Consider the following 26,450-nt stretch of genomic DNA (forward strand, 5'->3'; position numbering starts at 1 on the left):
ACAAACTCAAAAAAGTTCAAACTAAGTTTTGGTATCGTCTTCCCAATAAACTGCTGAATTAATAATCGATTTTTACATGATATCTAATCTATATAGGGCTGGTCAATACTGGTACCGAACCGCTACTTTTTTCAGTACCTTTTTCTAAATTCTAACCAAAAAATACCAAAAGCGATAATTACTCACACAATGTATTTATTTAGCAGCCAACATGAGTAATCTTATACTCATACTTTCATCATGAGAGGCTACCATACTTTTGGATCTTGTTGCAATAAAAAAAACATACAAGCATGATTGTGGTGCTTTATTAAGTATAAAAACAACAGCATTATTTAGCTGTTCAAAATACAAATATTTTTCCTAAGCTTATTGCTGGATGCACTTCAGCTTTTAGGGAAGAGCATTAGATTGGCAAAAATAAATAAATAAATAAATAAATGGTGGTATCATTCACTTAAAAAAATCTGCATTATTATGAGGGGGCAGTAATAATTGTGTAGTGTTGTTTAGGTCTGGCAGACTAGATACTTTATTTTACTGTATTATAATATCTCAGGAAAGAGTGCTGCATGCTATCCTTGTTTATGCAAAGGTTCACTTCTTTTTTTAACCTTTTGGTACTCGGTAGCACTGAGAAATATCGGCTGGTACCTCTTTGGTATTAAAATTCGATTTCCAGCCCTAATTGTAACTTAAAAAATAAATAAATAAATCAATGATTTGTCTTTATCTTTGCTGGATTTTCCCAGCTGAGCCCTTTGTCCCATTCCCTTTTACCCAAGAATTAAACTAATTAAACTGGAGGGGGTTAATTGTGAACACAAGCTGTAACCAGAAAATTTAACATGGCAATCAGTCCTAGAACAATTCCTGTGCAGTGGGTAATTATTATTGGGGGGCTCATGTGTGAATAAAAACTGATTGTTAACTTGGAAATCCAACCATTCTTGACATACCACCATTAACACAATGTTGTTAAGACAGCTAAACACACTTTAACAACACTTAATGCTTTCTAAATTCCTGTTAAGTCAAATAACAGACGCCTACACTAAATGATGGGGGCGCTTTACCCACAAAGAGAAAACAAAGCCAACTGTGCTCTCCTGGACTAATGGCCTCAAATGGCCAGAGCATCACCAGGGACTGATGCTGAGGTGTCCTGATAATCGAGCAAATGCTTACGTTGCACCACATGTCAGGGGTTAGATATACTTTCTAGCTGTACAGAGACAGAGACACACTCACACCTCTCCCCTGAGCACATAGACACATGCTTCTTTCCCCCAGTTCTGTGGTTTCTTATCAGCTCCTTTATTCAGACTAACAGCACACACCGTCATGTTTTCTTTTTTTTCCTGTTACTTGAGAAGGACCTTGGTTTGGTTGTGAAACATGCAACGTTCGCAGGTGGGGGAGAACACCTACAGTAAACAATGCCTGGTTCACATTACACGCAGATGTGCAGCGTCTGCTCCTTTCATGTCTGGTTGTGAGTAAGGCTGTCTGCTTGCGGAGACAGAAGTGTCCTTGGTGTGAATGAATACGCTCTTGACATTCTTTACGTCTCAAGAGCAGAGCAATATAGTCAGTTACGAATAAGAAGTAAATTAAAAGCACTTGCTTCAGGGGATGACCTATAATTTACTGGTCTTCAGGCTTACTGAAGGCCAAATGTATTTTACACTATAAGGCACACTTAAAATCTGCTAGCCGTTAGCTGCTAATGCTAATATTGCACCCAGCTTTATTTGAAATCTGGAAATACTGTTAATAAACTGAAGTGCTTAACTCACCCAATTAAACCGTTTTCAGGAGAGAAATCTGTGTAGATTAACATCCAGTGCTTGTTTGACCTTTTTTTTTTTTTTTTTTTTTAAGAATTTAAGAATTACAGTTAAATTAGTTTCGCTTTTTGAGCTGATTAGAAGGAAAACATGGCGACACCTCTGTTTCTTACTAGTGTCGCATAATGCGCCTTATAATCCGGTGCACCTTATGTATGAAAATAGACCAGAAAATAGACATTCATTCATTGATAGTGTGCCTTATAATGTGATGCACCTTACAGTGTGAAAAATGCAATACGCATTTTATGGCAGATTCACACAACTTTCAAAGTTGTTAAATCATTGTACCCTTTACAGTAAACATCCTGCTATCTAGTAATCAGGAATCTTTCAGACCATTGTGTTTTGCACATTACATGACTTATTAGGGGAAAATAACAGATGAAATAAAATATCTTTCATGAAATAAAAGATCTTTCACCAAGAGAAATTACACACATAAAGCCTGACTTCTTTCCAAAAAAACACATTTTGTCAAAAAAACAAAAAACAAGAAATTATATGATGCCACGCATCTACAAGACACATTTGTTCAAAAATGTATGTCGGGTAATAAACGAGTCATACAAGTTGTTTGTGCAATGATTTGCAGCAAATAAAGTAATAAAACTAATAAAATTATTCATAACTATATATTATATATATTTTTTTCATAACTATATTTTTTATATATATATATATATATATATATATATATATATATATATATATATATATAATAATTATTCAAATTATTCATAACAAGCATAAAAATGATTGCTAGCAGTTTGTTTTAGTAGCTAGCTAGCTAACTTTTCTGTTCCACCTTAAATAGTGCAACAGACCTCAGAAGCTACAGCATTTAGGGCGAAACCGAAAAATACAATAAAATAAAAGCTAATTTTAGCTGCTCATCACAGAGGAATTAAGGAATTGACAATAATAATTCATTTCCACATCATCTCCCCCTTTCTGAAGACATACAATAAAGCCCTAAAATTATCCTGTTCACCAACAGCTAAGATACTGAACTTTAGCAATCCTGATGGTATATCAGGTGATTGAAGGGTTGTCCCAATTCTTAGGGTGACTGTTTCTAGGGGAAGGGTTACGCTCAAAAACAAGGGGTAGGGGTAAGTGGTAGGGGCAAGAGGTGAAATGGGATTGTTGAGAAAATGCCAATTTGCCTCCAATCTATGACTTTGGTCTGCGATCTCCAAAATCAGTTGGCGACTGGGAAATTGGGGCTAAAATCATGCAGTGTGAACTTAGACAGCTGTAGCTGTAGACAAACCAAAGGAAGAGCATGTGAAACGCTTGCATGTGCACGACATCTCAGATTTGACTTTTTTCAGAGGCATGGGGGCTTGTTTTGAGTGGGTCAGCCATAAGCCTCAGAGACACAGATGAATAAAGAGTCAGGATTGGAGGCAGGAACATTCTGTCTGGCTCGGTCCTATCCACACGGGGAGTAGATAACACTTCAATAAATTTCTCTGTCACAAATACGCCTTGTTTCAGGGCCCTGTGTCTCAAACTGAAAAGAGAATTCACCCCTTCTTTTCTCTTTTCTTCACTTCTCTTCTCTTCTTCGTTCAGAGTCCCCAGCCGGGGTGTCAAATGTATTTTTTAACCAGAGCCGATTCCTCTCTTTTTTTTTTTCTTTTGGTAAAGCTGTGCACAAAAGAAAGGGTGTGTGGTGTTCTAAAGAGGGGAGCTGAATGCTTTATAAGAGCCCTAAATCTGAGCGGAAGCCTCCTATTGATTTTACAAGCCTATACGTTTGTTTCATTTTACATGAAATCTGCCTTGGTGATTTACAGTAGGAATATATTCATGCTCTGTTTCTGTGGCTCAGATTTCTCACTATTCCACGGATCGGGAGCGTCTAGGCTGGTGCTCTTCACCTCTGTGTGAAAAATAAAATAAAATAAAACACCACCCAGTGGCTTCATTCGTCCGCCATATTAGAAAAATAAGAGAGGGAATATATCAACGGCTCATTTTTTCCATCAGCAGCGTTCCCGGCGCTGGCAAATGCGGGGTTTTCCACAATTTGAGAGAGGGAAGGTTGATGTGTTTGCTCTGGAACTAAAGCGCTGTGGTCATGGGGTGCAGAGGGATCTGCGGTCAGCACAGAGCAATGAGAGAACGGCCTTTCCAGGGTGCTTTGCTCTTATGCCACTCTCTGTACTGTTGGCAGGAGGACAATGAGGATAGCGAGGAGAGAAAGGCTGCTTGGGCAAGGGTAGATTAAGAATCTGGACATTCTTCTTCTCTTCCTTATTAACAGCACCAAACAATGAGAGAGAGAAAGAAAGAGAGCAAAAGAAAAAGAGAGAGAGAGAGAGAGAGAGAGAGTAAAGAGTACTTAAAGTGTACTAAAATACTAGTAGTACTAAGCGAGGCTGTATTTACAGGTTTGAGTCTGAATAGGCACATCTGTAACTCTAAGATATCTACTCTACCGTTAAAATGTGCGCGCGCACACACACACACACACACACACACACACACACACACACACACACACACACACACACAGACACACACATACACACATACACACACACACACACACACACACGTCACTCTAATGACAAAAACAGCAGTATCACGAGATGAGAAAAGACAACATGCCAATCTGCCTGTTAATCCCATCTCTAGACTCCAGTGTGATTACTCTGAGCTGTGTGGCCAGAGAGAGAGCGCGAGAGAGAGAGAGTTATTACAGAACCCAGTGAGAGGAAGGTGTAACACAATTTTGATGGGAATTGGATTTTGAGGCTAGAAATCACATGATGCGTGGGCCAGAATGTGGGGGAGGAAAGAGAGAGAGAGGGTGAAATAGAGAGAGAGAGAGAGAGAGAGAGAGAGAGCCACAGCACTAGGGAGGTTTTAGGTAGATTAAAAGCATGCAGCCAGGGCTCTTAAGACCATCCTGCTAATTAAATGTGTCAAAGCTCATGAAGAGGCATTTGGGGCCTTTCTATGCGCCAGGCCCAACCAAACCCACCCAGTCAGCAAAGCGTTCGGCGGCCTGTCAATAAACATTAGCTCCATCATCAGTAAAAACTGCAGCAGAATGGATTGTTTTATTAAACGAGCGGCCGGCCCTCTTTTTACTGCAAGCGTGGAGAAAAATCACACCAAATGCTAAACACAAGCCATTAGTCAAATGCCAGGTCTGGACGCCGTGCTTGTCACTTGCAGACGGCGAAGATGTATAGAGATGTCTCGCGACAGAAAATGGAAAAAAGTGCTTTTACAACAAGTTCCGAACAAGTTTCAAACAGAACTAAGCAATGGATTAGAGTTTACAAATTGAGTCACATTCAGCTTATTCCCTCGCTGCTCATTATGGCACACACAGCCAATGTGTAAATGAGACTATCATTCAGTCACCAGTTGAAATGGGTTGGGGGGGGGTGTAGGAAAATTTGTATTAACATTGATCAGGTAAGGGCTTTCTGCTTTTCTGTAATATAGAGAAACTTAAGGACTTCCCTTTTAAGCAATAGCTTTACAGTACTCTGAGAGAGTTTCTCCTTGGCCATATCTACTCTTGTTTTAAAAGATGCTTCAATGACGAGTTATTGAGTTATTAAAAATGGCATCTATTTTTCTGAAAATATGTTGTCTTGAATGCTTCATCCAGTATGTTGCACTTCTCAGCCTTAATGCTTCCAACACAGAAATGTACTGAACCAACTCAATACCTATATTATAACAGACTCAGGCTTTGGGACTGATTGCTGATAACAGTCTGGATTGTCCACTGTTTTGCACAGTAAAGTTTAAGTGGTAAATCTGAATGTAACTCTGTATTGCAGTGTTTGGCACAGGTTAAAAAATAACTCTGTCTATGTGGTTTTATCAGCTGTTGCTGAAGGACGGTTCTTGATGCAGTGCCTTCTGAGATAGCAGAGATCAAGATTGTTCTCGCTTTTTACGCACTAAAACTTTTTTGTTATTTGTTTGAGATAATTGTGCAAAATAATTAAAACCTTTCTTTCAGGAACATTGTTTTTTTTAACACATTTGCAACAAACTGAAGTTCATCTGATCTGGAGATCTCTGCTACCAAATTATGCTCAGAATAACCTGTTGACATCACATAATTTATTATCTCATCATTTATTATTATACATTTTTTGGAATGTATTGTAGACTTTAATGGATGGAATGGATGTATCTTAAATCTACACAAGAAATATCTTGGGTTCATACTGTAAGCAATAAAATATTTTTATTGGGATTTTCCATGCTGTTCTAATATAATAATAATATTTTCTGATTTGATTTGATTTGTGTTTAAAAAAAATAAATAAAAAAATAAATAAATAAATAAATATATATATATATATATATATATATATATATATATATATATATATATATATATATCATTGCCTTATCATTAACCTAATGTCATTTGGATGGATGGGATTTTTTTGTGAACATCTGTGTAAACACACCAGTTGCTATGAAAAAACACTGGCAACCCAAGCATTTAAAGATTAATCCCCTCTCTACACGCACCCTATATGATGCAATAAGCAAAATGAATAAGGTAAATGATTACCACAGCAACCTTGCAAACATCTACTCAGGAAATAATTGGATAATGAAAAATATGGAACAGCTGCAGCCACGCGTACGCAACAATGAACATCCACAGTTCTAGAAGCATGAAACAGGACAGGAGTCATATGTGGTCTCAGGGGGTGTTTTGAGGGTGAGATGAATAATGGCAGCAGGTCTTTCCTCACACATATCAAAGCCACAGTCCACAAGGTACTGGCTGGAAGTGAGGAGAGAGGCATATGAGAGGGGGAAACCCTCGGGCCGTTTCCTCTTCCTCTCTTTAATCTGCACTATCATCTACTTCGTTTAAGCGTAATAGCAGCTGCCCCCGAGCTGAGCGCCAGACTGTGGAGGAACAGAATGAGAAATGGAGAGAGGGAACGAGGGACAGAAGAAGATGGACAGATGAAGAGAGTTAGCATCTGGTGAAAACATGTTGCATCAGCTTTAGGGCCACACATGCAAGGTTACTGTCGATTGGTTAGACCAATAAACACATAAGCGTGCACTGTATCATCAAGCCAGGTGACTTAATGTTGAGTACTGGCCAATGGCTGATTGCAATCTTCTTATATTCCTCCAGGATCTTCATTTAAGCCGACTTTACAGCAAACGATTTTCAAGCGATTCCACTGTAGCAGACAGTGGGATAAAATAATGAGAGTTTTGCTAGAATTGAGTTGCGGTCATGTCATCTCTATGAGTTTCTTTGATTTTACCAAATTGAAAACCTCTGGAATATAATCAAGAGGAAGATGGATGATCACAAGCCATCAAACCAAACTAAACTGCTTAATTTTTGCACCAGGAGTGGCATAAAGTTATCCAAAAGCATTGTGTAAGACTGGTGGAGGAGAACATGCCAAGATGCATAAAACTGTGATTAAAACCCAGGGTTATTCCACCAAATATTGATTTTTGAACTCTTTATTAATATGAACTTTTTAGTTTTATTTGCATTATTTAAGGTCTGAAATCATCTTTTTGGTTATTTGAGCTATTTCAAATTTTCTGCAAATAAATGCAGAAATGTGACAATATTTTTATTTGGAATTTAGGAGAAATGTTGTCTGTAGTTTATAGAATAAAACAAGAAAGTTAATTTTACTCAAACATATACCTATAAATAGCAAAATCAGAGAAACTGATTCAGAAATTGAAGCGGTCTCAAATTTTTTTCCAGAGCTGTATATAAAAAATGTACTTCAACAAAGTTAACAAAAAGTTTTTCCAGAGCTGTATGGATTTTAGTATATGATTAGTCAGACATCTAGACTAAAATGTGTTTGGCCTTCTTCTCTTTTTATCATTAGAATTGTAAAATACTGTTATACGCAGTAACATATTTTGTTATGTGTTGTGTTGTGCTCGATCCCTCTCCTTTTGCTCACTAATGGATTTCAGGTGCTGCTGCTGCTGACTGTGGACGGTGGAATTTGATGATTTGCTGAGCTGATTCACGAGACTGGCTTAAAGGCGTGGTGGTTGGCTGCTTCAAAGCTCCCTGTGATGCTGTTTGTGAGCAGTCCAGCACAGTTTGGTGATTCCCCTGATTAAACACACCTGGTTTAAATCATCTCTTAATTGCCAAGTTTAGTAAATGTATTAGAGCAGGGGAATCACCAGAATGTGCTGGACACTGGTCTTTCAGGATCTGACCTGAAGAAGGCCTTGTATAAATGCTTAACCAGGGATGGTTGCAAGTTTCCACCCTACATTTCTGTGCTAGTTTTGTTTAAGAAGCATGAGGAGTTTCGTGTCATGCTGCTTATAGATACATGCTTATGTATTTGCGTTCTTTATTTTCAGACAGAAAAACATATGTCTCTGCTGTACTGTTTTACCCAACTTTTTTTTTTTATGTAGTAAGAACTGCTATTGATTTTTGTGTTATTGTCAACAGGTAATAACTTAATTGGTAGAGTCTGACCACTGGACAAAGTCTTCTCCAGCACATCCCAAAGATTCTCAATGGGGTTAAGGTCTGGACTCTGTGGTGAACAATACACGTGTGAAAATGATGATCTCATGCTCCCTGAATCACTCTTTCACAATTTCAGACCCATGAATCCAATGAAACATGCCCGTGTCATCAGGGAATAAAAAAATCCATTGATGGAATGACCTGGTCTATATTCAGTATATTCAGGTAGTCAGCTGACCTCATTCTTTCAGCACATACTGTTGCTGAACCTAGACCTGACCAACTGCAGCTCCAACCCCACATCATTTACTTTTAGTTAAATCCAGGTGGAGACTTATTTTTTTGGCCAGAGAGTGTATGTATATCAAATATATCACAATCCCCAAATTCATAAAAGCCATACAAGTTATCCAACGACATCAGTCTTTTTTTTTTTGCACATTTTCTTTTTAAAAGTATAACCACATCGTTTTTTTTTTTAAACGAATGGTCCACACATTAATTTCTCACTCTAATAACTACATAACTCACACAATTGCTTCATAACAGATACTAAATAATTCAATGCGTAACTGAAAGAAAAATTTAATCCAGCTGGGCTTCGAACACATACATAGCAGCACACCATACATTAACACACCTTTATATGACAGTGTATTACCTCGTGTCTTATTAATGATAACTTATGCATTAATCAATGTTAGTTAGTCAGTGTTACCAGTGAGTTGTATGGAATCTATTAAATTTACAGCAGCACTGTAGAGTTTCTGTTGTTTTGACTTAAGTAAGGAAGCAGTCTGTCCTCGAGTCTGTCTGATCTTCAGTCCTGCTCGACCTGCTCACTCAATCTCTGCCTCAGCTTCAGCCTCAGGCCTCCATCCATCAGCATCAGGCCAGCTGGAAGCCCTCTATCAACAGGCCACTGCCCTGCTGCCTGAACCCAGCTGTTTGTGTTTGTGCGTGTGCGCTCGCATTCCTTACCTGACTTCTGCCCCGCCAGGGCGCCCACTCTGCTTTCATCTGCAACTTAAAGAGAAAGAAAGAGAGAAAGAATACGAGAAAGAGAGAAAGAACAAGTGAGAAAGAGATTAGGGCAGGGGGGAAAAGTGTGCCCACTCTCAGGTTACCTTTTAATGACCACTAATTACACACACATGGCCAGCTGTGAGCCTTTCGATCAATACACGTATACTGCTGAGGCACCCCTGCCTGGCTAAATGTGGACAGATTAGCTTCAGGGGTGAGTGAGAGTGTGGACTTCACTGAGTGAGTGAATGTGTGTGTGTGTGTGTGTGTTAGAGAGTGTGTGAGAGTCTGTGAGAGTGTGTGTGTGTGTTTATCAATTCACACCTTGAGAGACCAGTCCTTCCTGACAGCTTCTTTAACAGAGCGAGACAGACGTTCAGTTCGGTTTGGCGTGAGCAAGCTTACAAATCTCAGACTTGGGAAAACCTTTTCAAACAGAATTTTAACAACAACCGTTTGGAGAACGAGAAAAAAAAAAAAGACAGCAGCCCTTTTTCTCTCTTTTTTTCTTTTCTAACTCCGAAGATCCGGCAAGCTCTTACATGATACAGCACGTTAACAACTGTATCTGATATATATAAACCCCCCCCCTGCAAACCCCCCACCAGGCCTGCAGTCCTTGTCAATTTTCCAGAAGCTGCAATCCTCTGTTCTCCAGCAGCGAGCGCTGAGCCTGTTTAAGGCTGGAGAACATGGTGCTCCTGTGTGTGCAGAAGCAGGACTTGTGTTTCATTAGGAGGCTGTGAGCTGGAGCAGCTGTGCCCCTGTGTGTAAGTACACATGTCTGCGGCCGGCCCCGCCAGCGCTTAGCCTCGCGCTCGCCGCAGCTCAGCCGTGCCATGAAATGGAAAATAAATCAGTAACCAGACCCTGACAGCGAATGGAGCAGCTACTGTTTTTTTTTTTTTTTTAAAGAGAAAAAAAGGGAAAAAAAAAACAAATTTGTATATATTTGGAAAAAAATAAGAGACCACTTAAAAATGATGAGTTATTTTGATTTAACCTAATTAAAAACCTCTGGAATATAATCAAGAAGAAGACAGATGATCATAAGCCATCAAACCAAGCTAAAATGCTTGAATCTTTGCATCAGGAGTAAAGGCATAAAGTTATCCAAAAGCAGTGTGTAACACTGGTGGAGGAGAACATGCCAAGATGCATGAAAACTGTGATTATTCCACATAATAATCATTTCTGAACTCTTAAAACTTTGTGAATATGAACTTGTTTTTTCTTCATTATCTGAGGTACTTAAACCTGAACCCATACCTGAAGTTAACTAAGCAGAATTAAGTAGGTGTAGATACCCAAAACTTTCCTGGAAATTAATCTTTATAAAATATATTTTTCAATATCTTACACTTCCCAAATTCATAAAAGCCATAAAAAAGTTATTCAATAGCAACAGTCTTTTTTTGCACATTTCCTTAAAAATTGTAAATTAATCTTCTCTACATCAAACCCCTTTTTATATATTAATGGGTCACACATTCACTTTCATTTTCTGCAAATAAATGCTCTAAATGACAATATTTTTATTTGGAATTTGGGAGACATGTTGTCTGTAGTTTATAGAATAATACAGCAATGTTTATTTTACTCAAACATATAGCTATAAATAGCAAAATCATAGAAACTGATTCAGAAACTGAACGTCTCTTAATGTTTTCCAGAGCTGTATATATAAATATATCTCACCCAGACAAAAATGAAGCCTCACTTAAAGAAAAGCAGGGTGTTGAACTGCAATGGCCTTCTGGTTTTCATTAGCCAACACTCATTCCCTCGATGCCACCTGAGAAGCGTCATTTAAGGGATAAAAGCACAGGAGCTGGAAACGAGCCGAGAATCGCTACTGGTATAATTATCGTGTGTGCCAGCCTTGATACAAGTGTGGCCAGCTATAGGAGTCTGAGCCCCCGACAAACATATATAGTGGTAAATCTGGGCAAGCGGCGGCAGCAGAGGCTGCAGAGGCAGTGGCTAGGCTAATCCGCAGGATTTTAAAGAGAGAGAGAAGCAGCTGCCAGCAAGCTCGCAGTGGCAAGGGACGGCAGCAATAATAGGTTTTCATTACACTGCAATCGCTTTTAAATAATCCTTTTCATTTTTCATGAGGTCAATTTTCCCCAGCAGAGGACTGAAACAGACTAAGTGCCAGGCTCTCTGGGGTGCGCCGCTCATGTGACCACTCGCCACACACACAAAAAAAAAGCTAAAAAAAAAAAAAAGCTCGGCAAAATACAGCGGTCACATAAACACTACCGGACCAACTGCATTCATCTCATACTCTACAGAAATAAAGCACTATAGTGAGTTCAATCATCACTAATTTCACTGATCCAGGCTAAACTTAACATAGCTTTAAAGCTCCACTGGGTAGGATTGAGATTTTGTGCTGTTCGGCTCCCCCTACAGTTGCAGAGTGTAATTAATGTTTCAGGCGGGTTAGTTTCTCTTACTCGTTTCCTGGCTTTCACAGACATATTCGGTCTCTTTCCAGCTTCTGCCAGAGTGTCTGTATGTTTAGTTTGTAAAGAATAAACCAGTAGTCCTTGTAGAACCTATAGAACTAAAGGTCGGAAAGCAGGTCGCAGTTCTCGCGAGCGCTGGTCGCGGCTGCCTCGCAAAACTTACAGAGTCTGGTTTGAGCTCAGAGGAGCTCCGGCACAGACACGAGAGCACCACTATTCCTCCTATTACACCTCAATGCAGCGCTGCAGTGAGTCTCAAGCTGTAATTTTACTTATTTAAAAAGATCAAAAATCAAGGAACTCCTACCTTGTGCTGCTTTAACTGTTAACCAGAGCCAACTCACTAGCCACTATAATGCACTTCATAATGATCGCATTATGAAAAAACACACAGTACAAAACAAGTGTGAAACTACACAAGGTTCGTTTCAGCTGTACTGGCAGCTCATCACGTGTATAAACCCACCACGCCGGAGTTTACAGCAGACTCAGGGCAGCAGCAGCGCTGTTGCTAATTGCTGGCAAGCACGTTATACGTCATCCCAGATTTATAGAGATTTTAAGTCTGAAACAATGTGCTCTTTAATTCCAAACAGTTTTCCAAGGATTCGCCCCCCCAACACCTTGTATAGAGCTCTGGCCAATCAGCTTACAGATAATTCCAGCACTAAGCCCACGACTGGAAAGCACCATGACTAACATTTCCAAAAATGTTTCCAAACTAAAATGAGTCCTAAAGTGAGTGAGTAAAGTGTAGTGGAGAGCCAGATGAAACGTAATGCAGTTTGGTCTTCGCTAAATAATTTTCAATGTACTTAAGCAAAACTGAATCCAACTTTAACATTATATATAAAACATATTCATCAGGTTACAAAAGGGAGTCTAATAATAAAAATGATTCAATTATAGCAGCTTAATCATGGAAAGAACTAGATTCAATAAAATAGCTAATTCAATTGTTGGTAAACTTAACGAAATAATGCAAAAAACCATTGCAAATTATTTTGCAACTGTTTTTTTATATCATATGGTCTCCTACAAGGCTCTATATAAGAGCTTATGAAACAGAATTAAAGTGGATGATAGCAAAGCAGCAGGTAAAGTAAATAATTCAAAAGTCAATGATTTCAAGCTTATACAAAACGGTATACTTTTAAAACTATTTTTTTAACTTCATTAAATATATAATTATTAACTGTTAAATCCAAAATCTTAGTTTAGATCTTAGTTTATTTCCAACCAACTGTACAATCTACAGATTAAGATTTCTTTTTTTGTAATAAGTAAAAAAAAAAAGCAAATTACAAATGAACTCCCCTTATAACAATGTCTGAGAACAGCTGAGGAAGCAGTCAACTGACTAAAAAATGAAATTGTGGGTGATTAATTAATATATGTGTATTTTTGCAGCCCACTTTTATGTAGATAGCTGTAATAATGCTGCAAATACACATTAATGACCAGTGTAATAGCGTAAACAGTAACTACTGCTTATGTATACAAAGTTTCAACTGTATGAAAGTAGTTCAGTGTATATATATATATATATATATATATATATATATTTATATTTATTTAATTGTTTCAACAAAGGAAATAACCATGCATTTTTCTATTGTCTATTTTTCTATTTTTTTTTTACTTCTACATAAGTTATATAAATTAAATAAAGTACCTGTACAGTATAAGTTTTTTTTTTTTTTTTTCCAGTTCTTCTTCTGAGCATATGTATGACCAAAATACACATGTGGTATTCAAAAATCCACTTCAGTAACCGCCCTCTATCGACAGTGCTTTCCTGTTATTCCATTTAGAGCTCGCCTTTTCCTTAAACAGAAACTGGGTAATGGTGTTTTCCAGCTTTACTAAATCTAATTCTGCACATTCCACTGAGAGAAGTGGAAACAATACAAAAATAGGTCAATGAATAATGTAGGCATTAACTTCCCGGTAACAGCGTGCTCTCATCGACCGTTTGCCTTCTTAGCCTGCTGGTGAGAAAGAAAAGCTCAGGAGAATAGCACACTTTGGCCTTGGACCCCCACACATACATGAAAGACCACCATATAGGACAGATCCTGATCAAAAGGTCTATTTAATTAAAAAAAGCGCACAGTGTACTGAGTGTAAACTGAGTTTTCATATGGATGAGTGAAGTATCTCTCTCAAGAGGCTGGCTTTAACTAGGTGATAAGTGTGCACTTTTTATCTACTCAGCATTAGCTCAATAACACACTAGAATAAATTACTGCTTTTTAAAGAACCTCCACTGTGTCTGCTGACTGACAATATGGCTTTAACTACTTAAACACAGTATAAATCTCTTTATTATGATAATATATTATCCGTTTAAAATAAACTAGACAAAAAATCTTTTGGAATTTGTGAATGAAGCTAATTCATGGCACACTTATTGCCATATTTTTTGCACTTAAGAACGCACTTAAAATCCCAATCCCCTTAATTTTCACAAACAATCGTCAGTGCACCTTTTAATCCTGTGCTTCTTATGTATAAATGTTACCAGTCAGGTTGTAAGGAGCAGTAAAGCCACTTGCTGAAGTACAGAGTTATACATGAGTTACTAAAGACAGTTTAGCTCTCCAGCATTATTGGCATTAGCCGCTAACCGTACTGAGCGCTAGCTCTTTGGCTTTTCAGAGGTAAGTATTACTGGCCTGTAGTTTGCTCCTAACCCCAGATAGTAATGTTGGAGATGCATTAGCATTAGGTGCTAATCACAGTGCTAGTTCTTTCGCTGGTCAAAGGCGAGTATTATCAGACTGCACATTTACCATATTAAAACAAGCTAAGTGGGACAAACCGCTAGTTAATATCGCCCTGGCTTACTGGAACACTCAGGGTTTTTCAGTGTAGCTCTGTCAGTGCCATTAGTGGTTAGCGGCTAATGCTAATGCTCCAGCTTTAGTGGAAATCTGTAAATCTAAGCTCACTGTAAATAAATGGAAGCGCTATACTTACACAAATAAACAGTTTTCAGTAGAGAAATTTGTGTAGATTAATATCCAGCACTCGATTTACGTGTCTTAATACGTTATTTGTTAAATTTTTTATTACAGTTTTGTTTACTTAACTTAGCTTAACTTTACAGGTCTCGACCCCCAGTGGCGAGACGTGCTGAATTTAGAAGGAAAACATGGCGACACCCCTCTCCCTACTCTTACTTATTAAGGTGATTACTAGAATAAGGTAGAAGAAGGTGTGTTGAGAGCAGTGAAAGCACTAAAATGTGCAGGGCAGTGTGCCTCCATGACCAGCAGTGAGAAACACTGGTCTAACAGCTGGGATCTATCTAATTCTCGCATCAATGTTTTAGCATCTAAAGTAACATCTTTCCCAAAGAGCAGAGACATTTTTTTAAAACAATGTATTAAAATAGATATGACATTTATTTTATTGCAATTAAAATTTGGTAATATGTTCTAGGCAGTGCCACTACATGCATTCAGAGGCACTGATTTTAAGCAGAAATCATTCCCAATACGGCTTAAAATGAGCTGAAGACGATTACTAATCATTCCTCGCCATATTCCTCTTAAACAGGGGAGGTGAATAAGAGAAAGTGTGAGTAATGAAACCCAATCAGTTTGCACTGTGCCAATGTGCTCCTACTGGAACATCACACTGCAAGAACCAAATGTGAAAAACTAATGAAGTGTAATTGAAATTCTGCTGCATCCAGTGTTTTAGCAGAGTGAAATATTTCTCACTCTGTGCAGAATGGAAAAAAAAGAGAGCTAATAGGGTCATCCTTAGCTAATATCTGAAAATGTGCTGCAGTGTTCAATTTCCATGGTGCACATTCAATTTTAGAGCCATCTTACCCATCAAATCCACACAGAAAATGACTCGCAGGAGGAGACATTTCATTTCTGTTTCGCTCTGCTTTTCCTCCCTCCAAGGCAATGGCTGGTGGGTTCTCTAACCCTCTCTCTTATCCTCTTTATTCTTTACTCCATATATCTCTCTCTCTCGCCCTCTCCCTCGCTCTCCATCTTTCTACACATATCTACACCTGGAGCACCTCTCTAATCTCATCTCTTGGTCTCATTACTCCGTCCTGCCCCTCGCTCTGTCCAGAGGGAGGCAGGGTGGCACCAAACTGTCACTGATATCCTCTTTGCTAAGGCTCTAGAGATACTCACAAAACAGCAATGCCAAAAAGTCAAAATGCCAACTTTACGTCCTCCCTCCAGCCTCCCAGTAATCAAAAGCTTTTTCTAGTGGCCTTTAGGGACAGTTCACTGCAGCTTTGCTTTTCAAGTTGCAGCAGGCAAACCTAGTGCTGACTAAAGCTGGGAAACAGTGATCAAACCTGACGGAATCAGACTGTTTGCTGTTCGGGGTCAAATTTCATACAGTGATTTCATAATCAAAACATTTAATTTTAAAAGATTTTGACCTGCATTTACCTGTTTTTCTTTCAATATATATAATTCATTTAAAATCTGGACAGCAGAAGTCAGAATTTTTTTTAGATATTGCTTACACCAGAGACTGTAAAAAAGATGGACGCTGTGTCGCTGTACCCATTCATTTATTGAAAATGAAGCCAAAATCTTCCGCCATGTTGGCGATCCTGAAACCCGAGTCTGCGCAGTAGAGACCAGAGGAGGGAGAAAGACTGTGAAGAGACAGCCTACTCATTTAAATAACCCCGCCCCTGAGGGCTGCCTCCACAGAGCTATACACAGTCTGTTGGTTGGTTATCCTTGGTGCCATATCAGGGTTTTAATCCACAAAGACCAAAGAGTTATCCACTACACCACTCACCGCCGGTTAAACTCAACAGGAAATGCAGTGAGTAGTTAAGCAAATTGTTTACATGGCATCATGTCACAAAACAGCTCCAATAAACAAAGGCTGTTTATCTCATCAGTATTAGGATCACAGTAGGATGGTAAAATAAGCATCACTTTGAAGGTCTGTACAGTTAGCGCTACAATGCTTTCACGAATGTGGGCCAAGGCAGACTTGGCACTCTTTGTTTCTGCACACTTCTACAAAAACGTTTCCAAAGCACAAACAGTCCCACACACACAGTAAAGAGAACAAAGCCATTAGCCCGATAGTAAGCTTAAATATCCTCTACAGGTTTATACCCACTGTAATGGTATGCATGCCTGCAGGGATGCCCCCCCCAGAGAGAAGGCCTGGGGCACGGCTCACCCATTTCTTTTAAAAGTGCCCATGCCAAAGTGAATACGAGCATGCTGCCAAAAAATTCAATTAAAACACAATTCAAATATTCTATTATTCATGAACTATGGGGACTTTTTAAACTCCTTTTTAATTTTTTTTTTACAGGTTATGTATTATTAATACCGTAGTGCTCATATCGAAGACATCCAATTTCATACCCGCACACGGAATCAAATTACATTCGGTTTTTACACGGGATGAAATTGGAATGCGGGACTGATTCCGCTGCCCATTGTGTCGCGGCGGTCACCGCGGTCACCAGAGAGCCGCCCCATCAGCCCTCTATTAAATAAAGGGCCGTAATACATTCGCAAGTGTTTGTTAAAACGCCATCATGTGACACAGATTTGGTTTGCGTTCGCATGTGATGCATCTAGGAAAGAGGGACCGTTATTAGATTTCGGGGCCCGAATTTGAACGTGGAACACAGATTAATTGCATTACGGAGAGGATGAGCATTGATCTGTTTCCTAACATGCACTTAGACCAGTCAGAAACCATTTCATATCAGAAAGAGATTACTAGAATAGTCTGAGTGTGTCTGCATTCCTATTCTCTCTGGAGAGCTTTCAGTCACAGAGGTGTGTGTGTGTCTGTGTTTGGTTCCATGCAGATATGACACTGGCGTGACGATGAAATGTAGAGTAAAGATCTACTAATGTAAGATCTCCTGTAAGAAGATGTATTTTGAGTGCATTCTGCCACTTGTTTTAATCAATATGTTTATTATATGAAAGGGACATATGTGATTGCATGCAGATTTCAAATGTTTATATCACCTACTTAAAAAAAAAAGAAAAAAAAAACATTATTTAAAAGAAAGTCTCAACAACCAAATATATTACACATTTTAGTATTTTTAAATTATTATTATTTATTATTTTATTTTGTTTTAAAATACTGTAATAATATTAAGCAATAAAACTGTGCAAAATAATTATTAATGCTGCATAAGGCAAAAAATATATAGAATAAATAATGGCTACTAGTTTTTTTAAGAGAAAGAATTGACAGGTTTACCTATTTATTGGTTCTATGTTTCTGTTCTGCACAATTAAACAATTTATATAAATGTTGTGCTGTTCCATATGTGGATTAATATGTGTAATAAAATACAATCTAAACAATAAAGACAAGCTTACTGTTTTTATAAAACAAGTTTGAAAAAAAATCGAATAAAAAAATATATTTTTTAATCAGTTTTCACAATCAATCAAATGCATTATGTGGGACCAATCCTACAGTACTAAAAGCCATCATTTAATATTAAGTCACATCCTGTAATTACAACTTATTTTTATTATACTTTGTACTCTTGAAAATAACATAATCCAAAAACCTATTCAAAGCATTATTTACGCAAATAAATTAATTAATTAAAATGAAAATCTGAAATCTAAAAATAACACTTCGATACAAAATTTTGGCTATTATTTTTGTTAATATTTTCCACACTGCATGTATTTATATGCTGTCCCCTTCAAAAACACACTACCACATGTGCAGTCACACATTCTGCCCTGTCCCTTTACTTACTCACACAGATTATTTCATCCTCTCAAACATCTGCTGTGAATAACAACATGGTCAATCGGACTGATATTTAAATAAATTTAAGCTCTCTCTCTTTTCTTTTCATGCACAAAACTGTATTTACATATGCCCATGTATCTCCTACTGCTCTCACTCACACAGCAAATCAATAGTATAGATGTAGGTTTTGGGTCAGAGGGGAGGTGTCTTACCTAGGTCCATGCTCTTGGAAGACTTGACATGATTATGTTCAATAATAGAACCCTGTGGACTTCCAGCAGTCAGAGGGCTTTCAGGAGAGCGTGAGCCCGAGTCCCACTCCAAACTGACTCAAACACGGAAAAACACATGAACATAAAACACTGTGTTAAACAATGATTCTCTAAAGCCTTGCACATGTATACAAAGACAGAAAGTAATTCTTTTAAATATTAGTCATTTCAGAAGTTTTAATATTACTGATTTATTTTATTAAAAAAATGCAAATCATACACTAATCTTCCAGTCTTCAAACACACTATGATAACTAACAGAAGAGAAAGAAATAATACAAAAAATATCAGTATGGAACCTGTTTTAATGTGTGTGTCACATAAGTTGTGCAGTTATCTTGTTGAGAAAAAGAGATTCCATACGTGTAAAAATGACATGATAAACGCTTTAATAGCTTAAATATATTTTTCGCACTATAGGACGCCCTTAAAATGCTTTAATTTTCTCAAAAATTCTAAAAGTCAGGTTGTAAAGAGCAGTAAGGAGAAGTATAGCCCTGTCAGGAGACATTTACCCGCTAACTTTGCCACTAATGCTAATGCTGCTGCACCCAGCCATAGTGGAAATCTGGAAATCTAAGCTTACTGTAAAATAAACGGTAGTGCATTACTCTCCAAAATAAACAGTTTTCAAAAGAGAAATCAGTGTAGATTAACATCCAGTGCTCATTTGTCAAAAAAAGTTTTTTTTTTTTTTTAAGAATTAGTTTTGTTTACTTAGTTTAGGTTTCCTTAACTTGGTTACCTTTCATTAACATAGCCTGGTGTGCCTTACAGTGCGAAAATTACTGATACTGATGATAAATAATTAATTTATTTAAGACTTTCAACAGAAAGGACTATGTAAAATATAAATGTAAATAAATGTAAAGTGGTGTCTACTGAGAGGATATTGTCGATTTTCAAACCAATATGCAGTATCTTCCACAATCACTGACACAGTAAAAATAAAATACAGACAAAAAAACAAAACAAAAAACAAATGTGCTTCCAGTAGTACAAAGATGTTCATTTCCAAACATTCTCGCCAACGTTCCATTATCCAAACAGAATTTACATTATTTAGATAAATAATAAAATACCTCTGATGGGGGTGATGGTTCATGCCTCCATTCAAGCCTCCATCGTGCCTGTAGGGACTCAGAGCCTCATCTTCACCATAACCCCCATTTGGAACTGTTAAAGAACGGGAGAAGAGGAGAGAGGGAGAAAGGCCATCATTAAAGGCGTGTGGTGAGCTGTGTGAGGAACATTATGCAGCCTAATTTAAGCGAGGGCTGCCGGGGTCAGAGAGAGAGTGCGGCTAAAGGTGACAGTGTGGCCGCTGTCCAGAGAGAGATAGTCGCAGAGATGGAGCCTATTATCAGCTCAGAAACACTGCAATCGCCACTCACGTTTTAATGATCGTGCACTGTTAGGTTAATGGGAGCAGTGCTGCAGATGACTCGTCTCGCTAAGCTTAGTTACAATGGTAAAAATGGGACTGTGTGCTCGTGTGCACGTGTATTAAAAAAAAATAAAACATGCTAGGCTTACTGAAGTAAGGGGGGGATGTAGAGTAACAGTTACACAAACACAGATACATTTGTTTTAAAAAAGCAGGGTACATTTATATTCCAGGATCCTCATTTAGTAACTTTGCATGAATGGTGTTTGTGGAAATGGTGTGGTTTCTGAAGAGAGAAGATACTCAACTCAGTACACTTTTGTGCAAACTATGCTGAAGAAACTGAAGAAATTGTGATTAAAAGAGAACCATGACTCTCTTTTGCTCCAATCCCATTTAAAATTTGTATCCATAACTCTTGAAATCCTTCTCCCAAAATTTGGGACAACCCTTCAAGAACTTGTAGGCAACCCTGCTGGCCAGAAACGGTGCTGCACCTGTTGTATGTTGCATCATATAAGGTGGAATGATACATTTACATGATTTGTGATGCTTGTTATGGAGAAAACAGTCATAAAACTTTGAGACTACAAATTAAACAACGGCAAAATCTGTGAGCATAACTAAAAACAAAGAAAATACTTGTGCCACCATCTTGCCAGCGTTTCACATAGTCCTCTGTTTGGAGTGTACCTCTGAAAAATCTCATTTTAAAATGTCATGCAGCCCTAACACTCCCCCTACCCCTCCAGCCTAACAAGAATCGGGACACCCTACCTCTAGGCATGCACACACAAAACAGAGGGGTAACGAAAAGAGGTGAAATAGGATTGGGCCTTTATTTTACCTTAAACAACATAATCCAGTGCAGTTTAGTGCAATTAGGAAGCATGCTTTGCTTTTGGTTATATAAATAAAAAGTTTTACATGATGAAACTGGATGTGGTTCAGTAAACGACTTGCCTCTTCTCTAAAGTACAATACTTAGAATATTGTTTGAGATGAAGAGAAAGAACCTGTAATTTAAAGCTATTGTGGGCGCCAAGTGGATCAGCTATGGTCCAGTATGATCGTAGTATGATCGCTCGTTCGAATCCCGATCATGCAGCTTGCCATCAGTTGCCGGAGCCCTAAGAGAGCACAACTGACAGAGCCCTGTTATTTCTGGGTGGGTAGATGGCACTCTTTCCCACATCACTCCAAAAGGTGATGACGATCAAAACAAGGCATCTGTGAGCTAATGTATTGGAATCGAGTCACTGCACTTTCCTCAGAGTGCACTGTGATGCTACTCGGCAATGCTATATCAGCAGCAGTTCGAAAAAGAAGCGCTTGCTGACTTCACATGTGTTGGAGGAGGCATGTGCTACTCTTCACCCTCCTTAAGTTGTGGCATCACTAGTGATGGGGGGATATGCAGCTGAGTAGCAGCTGAATGGGTGGGACAATTGGCCCAGCTAAATTGGGAGAAAATGTAATTGGAACTAAAAAAATAAATTAGAGCTATTGCCAAACTCCTTCTTTACCAGTGGGGGAAACGACAGTCAGTAAAGCAGCTAAGAGAGCAACACAAAGACACTGTGTACTCAGCTTGAGCAGCATTTGCCTAAACTGATTATCACCAACTGCTACATTCTACCTAGCACCCGGGAGGCCATACATCTCCTGGCCCTCATCTCTATCAGCCTAAACAAAGACACACCAGTGAGCGAAATCTGTTCACTGAGCGGGAGCCTACGGATGCAGCTCTATTTCACTCATGATCACAGCATGATCTGAGAGAGATTCACAACCATTTGAGACTGAGAGAGCGCACAGAGCTAGCTAGACATTTCAAAAGGGTGATTAATGCTCTTAAAAATCAACAGTGCAGAACTTAACCCACCGCTGGGTCTCTTTGTGTGCAGTTCAATGAGACAAATAAGACAACAAATGTTTTTTTTAAAGTAATGCCTACGTGCTAAAGAAAACCTTCTATGAGTAGCACACACAGCCTTTATTTTTTAAACAGTAACTCCACTCTAAATATCTGCTTATCTCCACTCTGCTGAAAATGTAAAATGTGTGTGAGACAGCTTTCCCAAAGTCTGTGGTTGATGTGAGCAAAAATCAATCCAAAGACACAACAACCAAAAGTATTATTTTTAAAGGAACACAGATTAACAGTGGTCTTTGTCTTTACTCCATCCACTAGTGAGTGAACACACAGCATTTGCCATTAATGTGGCATCTAGAGTGCATTAAAGGTTAAGGGTCTTGCTCAAGAGTCCAACAGTTATAGCACTTCTATGTGTTTATAAAAAAACTACTAAATGTACAGACATTTGAAAGGCTGCTGAAGCAAGACTAGTGTCAAAGAATATGGCTGGTTTTGTCAATAAACATGGTCAAAAACTGCCTACTATGACAGAAAAGTGTGGTTTAAGGGGACATATTAATATATTTTCAAGGAAGCTGAATAGTAAGTCCACCAGAAGTTTTACACAAGACTCTGATGTGCTGAATGATGTGCAAAAATGGGACAATGCATACAACAGTGTGTTTTTCATCAAAATGATAAGGTATGTGTTCATGGATGTCCAGATAGCCAATGATGAGAGAGGAAGTGATAGTTAGAAGTACTGATAATACGGCCAAGGTTTGAATACACTGCAGTCCAGCATACGAGGGAGCTTTCACACCTATCTTTATTTGGTACAAACCAAACCAAACCAAATAAGCCGTTGTGGAAGGCACCACTGGACCAATATGTGTTCCAAGCAAAGAGTCAGTCTGAGTCTGGATCAAGTGAGCAATGGTTTGGTTTATTCCAACTACAGGAAATTTAGGCAAGTTATCGTCACCCGTCGTATTTTAACAGAACAGAAAATACAGGGGTCGGACAATGAAACTGAAACACCTGGTTTTAGACCACAATAATTTATTGGCCCGACGGACAGTTCTGGTGGAAACAGGAGAGTTGAGGTGCACATTGAATTCTGCCGTGATTTGGGCAGCCGTGGTTTTATGTTTTTTGGATACAATCCGGGTAAACACCCAAACATCCCTTTTAGACTGCTTGCTCTTGCGTCCACAGTTAATCCTGTTGGATGTGGATCGTCCTTCTTGGTGGTGTGCTGACATTACCCTGGATACCGTGGCTCTTGATGCATCACAAAGACTTGCTGTCTTGGTCACAGATGCGCCAGCAAGACGTGCCCCAACAAATTGTCCTCTTTTGAACTCTGGTATGTCACACATAATGTTGTGTGCATTGCAATATTTTGAGCAAAACTGTGCTCTTACCCTGCTAATTGAACCTTCACACTCTGCTCTTACTGGTGCAATGTGCAATTAATGAAGATCGGCCACCAGTATAGCCATGAAAGCTCCCACACTGAAATGACATGTGTTTCAGCTTCACTGTCCAACACCTGTTGTAGGTATAAATACAGTGTAACAAACATATGAACCTTGATTTGAATTTTGGGCTGTTCTTTTTTTTAAGTGTGAAAATGCCCTGAGGTTGAGACAACCCAAGACATGATAGCAGGCAATTTTTTTATTATTTAACTATCTATATATCCAATCTGAGCACTGGCAGAGCAGTATTACCACTTCTTGTTGTGTTTAATACAGATTGTTTCAGTTTGAATAAGCTCCTTTAAAAAAAATGAGTCAATAAAATCACCCCAGTGTTTTACAGTGTGCATTTATAGTGAAGAGCCGATGGCTTTTCATTTATTTATTTATTTTATTTCTCTTTGTGACATTGTAGATAATAGAGCTTTAAATGTAAAACACTCCACAGACATTTATACTGCTTTGTTTTTGTAAAAATGCACCTCCCTGCTTCAGATTATATCAGTTTACGTAGCCTCTAGCTCATCTGTAAAAAATAAAAATAAAAAAAAACACACCAGAAATAATAGAGGAAAATACAGCCAATATTCAGGCTATTAAAATATGCCTGGAGTGAAGGAGATCTCTCTTAAAAAAGCTTAGACTGGCCTAATGCCTAATCCAGAACCACTGCATCGCAAAGTCGACTTTAGCACTGATGGGCTCTTTAAACTCTGAGGAAGAAGTAGGAATAAACCGTGCAGCAAATGTGCGAATTAAGAGTGGCAGCATGTGCTGAGTGGAGATGTGTGGAGCGAGAGGAGTGTGTGGAGTGTGAGGCAGGGAAAGCAGGCTTCTCTCCGCCGGCGTGATGGAGAGGCTGTTTTGGCACAGTGGGGTTGGAAAGCGTGCCTGACAAACGAACAGATCAGCAGGCTCCGCATAAGCAAACCAGTCATCATTACTCATGATCCTGCACGGCGATGACTGTTTATTAGTATTAGTACATATCTCATCTGTTTGTGTGGCAGAGGGTGATGGTGATTCATCATCCACACACGTACACACACACACACTAAACACACACACACTAAACTTCCACTAAAGATGAACCGATGTTCAAGTGAGTGAAACAAAGTGGCTCCTCAAACTACTGCTGTGTATTCCAAACACATGCGACCACACACACACACATTCACATGGGCCGAGTTATTTATCAGCTAAAGTGTGGAATAGCAGGAGCGAAATAAGACGTTTCATCTGAAGATGATGGATCAATGGCTCTCTGAGCTGAAGAAGGGTTATTAATCCTAAACCACTGCTACCAAACCTTTCCCTCAGCCAGAGCGCAGCAACCCAGCCTCTTATCGAAAACATCCCGCAAACATAAAACTGTTTCCTCCAGAGACGTGCGCATAATTCTACTACTGTAGAGACCGCACAGGTCAGGTCTTCTGCACTCTCTACGTCTGTACATAAATACATAACCCATTTTCCCCAACACGCAGCACATTAAGGATCATTTAAACTCTGTCGTACACCGTGCAGCTTATTAATCATGATCAAAGCAGATTAATGGAGGATGGAGAAACTTTCTGCTTGTGGGTTTATTCATTTACTCAGTATGGAGCTCCCAGTGGATGATACAAAAAGCATTTGATCAATTTGCATGGACATGCGAGGAAGTGATAAAAAAAAAACCTGAATCTTAAATTTCCTTCGGGATCAATAAAGTATCTAACTATCTAACACAATTTAAATTCAGTATCACAATGTGTCCTGAGTGAGTAGTGCTGTCATCAGTAATGAGTTAACACGCACAATTAATCTGGAAACTTTAATACATTTTATATATTTTTTTTTAAACACAAATTATTCATTTTATCAGGGTTGGTTCACACTTCCTCATGTAATTTAGTCATTTTCAGAGCCCAGTGAAATATTATTCAGTCTTATTTTGTGCTTTGAGCTCAGAATGTTTATTTGCAAATATGGATTAAATCTCATAACTAAGTTATGAGAGGAGTTTCAGTGTAGTTCTCCAAGTGCACCAAGGCTGGAGCAGTATAAGCTAGCTCTTAAGCCATTCAGTGGAGAGTATGTCAGACTGTAGTCTGCTGCTAACTCCGGCTAGCACTGCTGGAGTAGCATTAGCCGCTAACCGCACTAAGCACTAGCTCTTTCACCGTTCAGAGGTGAGTATATCGGACTGTAGCTTGCACGTTTACCAGTTTAAACAAGCTACGTGGGAGAACCGCTAGCTAATCTCGCCCAGGCTTACCGGAATACTCAGGGTTCTTCAGTGTAGCGCTGTCGGGTGGTGTTTACTAGCACTAATTGTGGCTAGCACTAGCAGTTATTCACTAATGCTAATGCTGTTGCACCCAGCCTTCGTGAAAATCTGGAAATCTAAGCTTACTGTCAATAAATGGAATTGCTTTACTCACCCAAATAGCTAGTTTTCAGGAGATCTGGGTAGATCAACATCCAGTGCTTGTTTGACTTAAAATTATATATATATATTTTAAGAATTACAGTTTTAACTTAACTTAGTTACCCCCATCACCACCCAGCGGCAAGACCTGCTGAATTAGAAGAAAAATATGGCGAACCCCCTGTTCCTTACTAGTGTTATGTATTAAGTTGACCAGAAAATAGACGTTGTGCCTTATGATTTGGTGCCCATTATAGTGTGCAAAAAACATATCCTCTAAAAAACACTGAGATATTATTACAAATTTTAAACCTTCACCCAGTTCATTTTTCTCCCTCCCAAAACCTAAAGAAAAATATGATTAATCACAGCAAATTGTATGATTAAAATCTGTTTTATTTTTTTTTTTATCGATTAACAGCCCTCACACTGAGACA

The 26,450-nt window shown here is 38.6% G+C and overlaps 1 protein-coding gene across 8 annotated transcripts in view; it reads right to left on the minus strand.

Moving 5' to 3' along the window:
• pard3bb (par-3 family cell polarity regulator beta b) overlaps positions 1-26,450 on the minus strand; it is a 367,820-nt gene that overhangs the window by 157,657 nt on the left and 183,713 nt on the right. For 6 of the 8 annotated variants that reach the window (XM_022680248.2, XM_022680245.2, XM_022680244.2 and 3 more), the window contains 3 exons: positions 19,954-20,047; positions 18,812-18,924; positions 9,325-9,369 (listed from right to left, as the gene is read on the minus strand). In XM_022680248.2, the coding sequence (XP_022535969.2) occupies positions 9,325-9,369; positions 18,812-18,924; positions 19,954-20,047 (252 nt within the window). The remainder of the gene's footprint in view (positions 1-9,324; positions 9,370-18,811; positions 18,925-19,953; positions 20,048-26,450) is intronic. The other 2 variants (XM_022680246.2, XM_022680247.2) reach the window with 2 other exon arrangements.

The sequence above is a fragment of the Astyanax mexicanus genome, chromosome 11 (assembly GCF_023375975.1).
Source record: "Astyanax mexicanus isolate ESR-SI-001 chromosome 11, AstMex3_surface, whole genome shotgun sequence".
NCBI classification, from domain to species: domain Eukaryota; kingdom Metazoa; phylum Chordata; class Actinopteri; order Characiformes; family Acestrorhamphidae; genus Astyanax; species Astyanax mexicanus.